The 6,953-nt window shown below is 53.4% G+C and overlaps 1 protein-coding gene across 1 annotated transcript; it reads right to left on the reverse strand.

Moving 5' to 3' along the window:
- Positions 1–1,767: 1,767 nt before the first annotated feature.
- On the reverse strand, positions 1,768–6,116 carry EMH_0016180 (uncharacterized protein; the record flags this gene model as incomplete). The annotated part of the gene is given in 7 exon segments (XM_013500569.1): positions 1,768–1,875; positions 2,054–2,493; positions 2,497–2,595; positions 2,848–3,095; positions 3,731–3,903; positions 3,907–5,336; positions 5,513–6,116. Coding segments are annotated over 7 exon segments (3,102 nt in total).
- Positions 6,117–6,953: the final 837 nt, after the last annotated feature.

Here is a 6,953-nt window from a genome sequence, read left to right on the forward strand (position 1 = left end):
GTGGGCGACAAGCGACAGTAGCGAACTCACGGAACCCTTGGCGCTTAGTTTTACTCGTTCTTGCGTGGTGATCAACGCACGAAGGAGCTGTAAGAATTCTGTTTGCAGCAGAGCCACTTGCTGCACAGTCCCCCGGATAGAGAGCTTTGCCAATATCTGCAAAGGCACTCTCCCTCCAACTTGCGGTTAAAAATCATTGAGAATGTACCTCAGCAATGGGAGAACAAATGTTTATTGGATGGGCAGAGAGCGATGAAGTTACTGGGGCCAGGTGGGTCAGATTTCGGAATGCGACGGTTGTTTGTTTAGCAACTTGTCTTACCTTCGACGCATTCAATGCTCAAGAGGTCGAGAGAGAAGGTGCGCGTGTCAATTCGGTTCATCGAAGTAAACTCTTGCAACGAGCTGAAAGCGGAAAGCCATCGCGTGATATCAAGTGAAACGAGCACCAGCTTTGTAGCCACTTTTGATGCAGTCGCAAACCACTCTGCGGGAAAGACACATCATGAGCCATGTCATAGAGCCATTTTGCTGTAAAGTGCCACCTATGAAACCTCTCAAGAATGCAGCATCGCCTTCGATTCCGGTTTCTTTTCGGTCGCCATCCGACGGCACGCTTGTAGTAATCAGCTGAGGCAGTACGCTGCGGAGGGTTTCAAGGGTGAAAGAGTCTTCAAACGATATCCAGACCTTGAAGCCCGTTTCAACTGAAAGTGCGCATGCATGAAGCAGCTCAAAAAGAGGGAGCCGCAAACCATTAAACGCACAAAGAGTCGAAACTGAAACTAGAGGACAGCGCGTTGATCCAAATACTGCAAAGTCCTGAGCACATCCCTTTCTTCAAATATCCTTTTCGGTATCAAAAACAGCTCATTACCTCGAGGGCTGCGCACCAGTATTGCAACAATTTTGTATTCAAGTGCCCATCTTCTTCNCATAAGCGGCTACCTCGTTTCCGGTCCAAAAAGCTGTCCGTACACTTCAGATCGGCGGGAAGCTCAAGCGTCAACAGAAGAGCCAGAGGATTGCTAGACGTCGCACGAAACAATCTTATGCATGCTTTGGCCTATAGCCTGGATAAGAAGAATCTGAGACGCTACCAGCTGAAATTTACGGGAATGTACAGATATGCGAAAAGAATGCGTTTCCGCTGCTGACAACTCCGCCTTAACTGTTTACCGCTTAATTTTCTGAATGCATCCTGTAGGGCGTGCTAGGCCCGATGAGCACTGGCCTTCGAGACATATGACCGAAGGTTTGAGGACTGAAATGCTAGTGAAACTGGCATAGCAATTCAGCAGATGTGACAGAGTCAACGTTAAGCATGGCAGAAACATAGTGTAGAAGTTTCTGGCTCGAACCCGCTCCTGGATGCCTTAGGCAGTATCCTCGTCAGAGGAACACTAGAGCGCATTTTGACATTGCCGTGCCTATAAAGAATGCGCAGTGTCATATGGAGATTGAGATCGGCAACCTAGGCAGTGCAGCTTGCCAACAAGGCTTTTGTTCGTGGAAACTGCTTAGGCAATGCGGAGACAGCGTTTCACGAACGCGCAAGCGCCTCTANAAGGCTTTTGTTCGTGGAAACTGCTTAGGCAATGCGGAGACAGCGTTTCACGAACGCGCAAGCGCCTCTACTTGACACGACTGGGAAGAGGCGCCCAGGGAAGAAAAAAACGTTGCACTTCGCACACTCGAATCTTTATTATTTCGCTCTCGTGGATCTCTATGGACTTCGAAATCTAGATCCGCGCTGAACGCTATCGATTAAGGCAAAACGTTGGATGCTGGGGTTGCCCAAGTCACGATGGAGAGACCATCGCCCACAGGCAGCAGCACCTGCACGCACAGAGGGGAGCTATCTGCATTCCATCCCTACACACTCATGCAGAAGGCAGGCGTCGCACAAAGCCCAGCAGCCTTCGGGTAACTAAAGCTATTTATTGGCAAGTTGCAACAGATGCTCATCCACACGCAGGCATACAGTGGCATGAGAAGAGTTTATGTACGCTACCAAACAGCTGGCTCCAACGACTTGACAAGCGCTCCTTACGTGAGATATTCGCGGATCGTTGCGTAAAGCCTCGCGTAGGGCTTTCATGGACTCCGCAATGCTGGAGTATCTTCTGGTACGAGGTGCATCCTCTGCGGCTTCGTCTTCCCACGAGGGCCTCTTTCCATCATGTCCCCTCCCCCACAGAGTATTATCTATTAAAAGAGCCCCCTTAGGCGCAAGCAGGGGTCTGTCGGGGTCTAAAATACACGCGATATATTCGGCATACTTCTTCTTTTCAGCGTCCAGATATATCAAGTCAAATCCTCCATCTGGGAGCATGCCGCCCTGCAGAGCAACATTACCCAGTCGGGTCCCTTCTGATGCCGCTTGCCCAGACGAGATGCTCCTTGCCGCTGTGCGCTGTGACCGCAGCCACTGCAAAGCATCCGCCTCCACCACCCTGATTAAGGGACTCCACGGAGATGAGCTGATAAGGCGGNCAGCCACTGCAAAGCATCCGCCTCCACCACCCTGATTAAGGGACTCCACGGAGATGAGCTGATAAGGCGGCGAGCGGCTGCTGCTGCTCGTGGGTCCTTCTCAATAGCAACAAGTCCGACGCACGCACCGGGTACACGTCCGCCGCATGCCAGGCCCTCAGCTAGGGCGAGTGCTGCAAGGATGCGGCAGGCAAACAATGCAGTGGTAGTGTATATAACATGATCACCAGCAGTGTGTTCAAGAAGTACAAATTTGGGTACAGGGAGATAAGTGCGCGCGCTCGTCTAAGCAGCAAAATTACGTGCGTAGCTACGCCTAGGCTAGAGGGACACAGGCAGCACGAGCCCCACTGGAGATGCCGACGAATGCTCCAATCTCAAGGATTGAGCTTGGCCTCTTTAGTCTGCTGATGGCGGAGAGAATGCGGGCGTGCAGGTGCCCCGACCAGAACTGGGGAACCCCCTTCGCCGCCCCAACAAGACTCTTCGCTGTGCTTCGTCCTTCTTCTAAAAGGGCCTCTTGCAGTGCCGACGGGGAGGAAGCAGCAGTCGCCACCTGGTGTGCCCAGTTCCACAAGTCCTGGGCGGAAGTCTCATCACTAACAGCGCGGCCTTCCTGCTGAAAGGCCTTTTCTGTCGCCGAATTTTTCACAGTAGAGGAGGTTTCTGCATACACATGAACGCCTCCACAATGTAAAGCACACAGCCTCGCTAGACCTTCNCAGTAGAGGAGGTTTCTGCATACACATGAACGCCTCCACAATGTAAAGCACACAGCCTCGCTAGACCTTCTCCACGTCTGTGAAAAAATTGAACAGGATACAGTGGAGACGTCAATTTATTATGCTTATCAAAGGTCAAGTCCAAGGAGCGTGGGCAAATTACCAACTGGTGATTCGAACGCAGCAGCGTTGTGTTTGAGAGCAGCCAGAAGCTGCTGAGCCCTCATAGCCCACATTTTCCTCTGCTCTAACAGCCTCTTGTGTGTATGTTGGGCCTGCATGCGCCTCTGGATCCGTGCATGTGTGTCTCTTTGACTGTCCTCCGCCCCTTGTTGCGCACAAGCAGAAGAACAATAAACCCCGAGAGAGGCACAGCAAGAAGAGCAGAGCACGAAGCGTCTCCCGCATTGCCTGTTGCTGCAATTCGCCAGGCGCCCTGAGGGGCCTCCACAATGGCTGCACTGTGCTAGCAAATCCGACGTAATCGGCTGGCACATTCTGTGGTCGAAGACATAGTTGCTCCCCAGAAACAAGCTCTTGGGGGTATTCTCTCCCTGGATTTCTTCTGCTTCGTTATCAGCTCCATCTGCAGCTGTCTGTGCCTGTCCATTTGTGAGGGCGGTGTCGCATATGCCTGCTTCATCTTTTCTTGAACCAAATACGCCAGCAGATAGCGTCTTCTCCTCTNGGCGGTGTCGCATATGCCTGCTTCATCTTTTCTTGAACCAAATACGCCAGCAGATAGCGTCTTCTCCTCTGGAGCAAAGGAAGTGCATCCTGCGTCTTTACAGCATGCTCCTCGAAGCTTCAGAATGTAGTTTTTGTATGCGAGGATCCCTCCCTTGAGGCGGGTTACCCGCGGGAAGCCAAGGACTTGCTTGAGGAACGCCCCAGCCTTGACACAGCGGATACCGCCAGTGCAGTACATCATGACCTCTACATCCTCCCCGCTACCACTGCCGCTGGATACATGCGGCGTGGCGTTCCGGGAGGGCAGCTGAACCCCCGCCTGTAGAAGGGCCTCCTCCAGCGGGCCCCCTGGGGCAAAGGAATCCGCAAAAGTTGGGGTGTTTATACACCTGGCACCCTTAAAGTGTCCCACAGCGTACTCATTCGCGTTCCTCATATCCAAGAGTACAATCTTCCTTGCATGCTGTTGTTGCCCATGCTGCTGTTGTAGCATGTCCATGAGCTTGCGATGCCATACACTGGGATCCACCTCCTCTCCGCAATCTACCCAGTCCAAGGGGGCTGCGAAGCCGTCCCTCAACACCTGGTGCCGTGGCCGGATATGAAGTGCATCAAAAGGTGGGGATCTCCAGTACTCTTCAAAGGCAACAAGGCAATCGGGGGTCACCTGCACACCGTCTTCCAACCCGGGAATCTGTTGCAACTCCCCAAGGATATCAGACATCGCAACAGACGGTACAGCTAGCTGGGCATTGAGTCCCTCCTTTGCTACGTATGCCCTGCCCAACACACCTTTTGGGCCCCACAGGGCTCTCAGCAGCTCAGCAAGCGCCTTCGGTGATCTTACGGAGAAGAATTTATATAGGGACACCAGCTGGTACGGTGGGGGGACAGCCGAGGTACTGCGTTCGGTGAGATTGTGGGTCTCCGCAGCACCTAAGGGCGGAGGAATTGGGAAGTCATGCAGGGAAGCATCCCCTGTGGAAAAAGGAACGGAAGGCAGTGAGGGTTCCAGCTGAAGCTGTAGCGACAGCCGAGGTCCCCTGGGGAGGCGCAGGATGCGAAGAGCAGTGCTTCCCTTGAAGCCATTCTCCCTTTTGGTGCTGCCGCTAGCCATGCTGCTGGGGGGAATGCAGGTGGAGCAGTGAGGCAGACGGCGGTACTGGGCAAGGAGAGGCCCGTAATGCTCCCGAAGAACTCTCAGTGCTTCTTCCTCTGATGCCAACGGCAGCAGCTCGGGAATAGGTCCCTCCTCTGACTGTAGGCCATCGTGCGAGGCGACCTGTTTAGCACCGTGGCTAGGCATTGGGCTTTCTGACTGCAGTGTAGTCCGGCTCTTCGTCTCCGGCGCAGAGACCTGGGCCACCAGTTGCAGGGGAACTCCCCCACAGAAGTCCTCCCCCAACTTAAGAACCTTACAAACGGCACCTTTAAGANCAGTTGCAGGGGAACTCCCCCACAGAAGTCCTCCCCCAACTTAAGAACCTTACAAACGGCACCTTTAAGAGATTCCAACAGGGGCGGTGAAGACGAGCCGTCTACTGCAGCTCGCGATGGTGAAGGGGGTTCCTGAGCTTGCAAGGGCCTCCCCGTACTCACCATACCTTGACCTTCCCAGAAGCCACCTGCTTGGGTGGCCGCCTCCGGAAGGGCGTCTCCTCCTGTAAGATCCTGAAAAGGCCCGAGAAGCCATAGAGGCAGAAAAATGTGGCGCTTGTGGGAGCCTCGCAAAAGCCCCAGAGCTCGCCTCGTCTCTGGAGCTATTCCCACTTCGACGGGAACGATATCAACGACAGTTTGTGCTGCAGCAGTTCGTGGGTCTACCGCTGAGGCTGCAGCAGCTGCACCTCCTCCCAACTTCGATGACAACCTCTGATGAACATATTCGTTTTTGAACGCGTATTCTCCAAGGCCCCATTCCCCGCCAACAACAACTGGCGAAGCATCCTCGCTAGTCCGCAGCCAAACACATCTAGGGCACTCCGAGTCTGAGGGTCCGCCGCTTGTACTGTTGCTGCTGCTGGTATCGCTACATCTGCTGCTGCTGCTACTGTTTGCTCGTAGTTGTCTATTGGGGCGCTCGTGGGCATTAGTTCGTGGTATAAGAAGCGAAGCCCGTGAATGCCTTATATAGCCCCATGCACGGGTGGGCTCATCATAAAGCAGCAACAACACCAATAGTAGAAGACCCAAGGGGGGCCTAGGCATTGGCTGCAGCAAAATGAAAATTCAGCGCGTAGCCGAACTTGATGCTGCACGAGTTCCCCGCCGCAATGCAGGCGCCATAACTGCAATTGCCGCTTCTGTTTTTACTGCTTTTGTTGCTAGTTTTCCCATGTGTTATGCCGATGCTGCTGCTGCTGCTGCTGTCCTTGGGCTAACAACCGCCATGCGCATTGATAGTCTGTCGTTCGTCCTCCTCGTGTTGTGCCCCGGTGAGACGAGTCTTTGCTTGTGAAGCGGCTCCATGCGTTAAAAAAAGTAACACGACAAACTCTCATTCCCGATCAAAACAGGAGTAGGCAGATTCCCTTCTGTGGCTATGGCGGATCCCGTTATTTGGATAACATTAGCCTGTACTCCAGTCAGGGGCCCCCGGGGCCCCTGCTCGAATTCTTGTAGATCCCTGCCTGTCTTACGAGCTGGAGAATCATTGACAATTGTCTTGTTGGAAAATAGAATGCAACATCTCTCTTAGTCGGGATTCTGCATGGTTTTACTTGCAATTCGATGTTGCATGGTTGTCGTTGCGGTCCTTGCGGGTCACTCCGAACCTCATACAGACCCGCTAGAAACTGCCCCTAGAAACTGCATCAAGCGCAAGAACTTCGCTTCCCCATTAATTACGTAGTGCATACCTAGCATAAGGCTTTAGGCATCCCGCTTCCTCATGAATATCGGAGCGGTAGCGGGAACCAGGAATTCAACCGTGGACTGCTCCTGCAGACGGCTGGGAGGCCGCGAGGGGCAGGAGTAAACTGAGCCAGTCCATGCAACCGAGAAGAAGCAACGGGCATACAAATGGCAACAGCAGTAACTCCGTTG

This window comes from Eimeria mitis, genomic scaffold (genome assembly GCF_000499745.2).
Source record: "Eimeria mitis Houghton genomic scaffold, Emh_scaff555, whole genome shotgun sequence".
NCBI lineage: Eukaryota > Apicomplexa > Conoidasida > Eucoccidiorida > Eimeriidae > Eimeria > Eimeria mitis.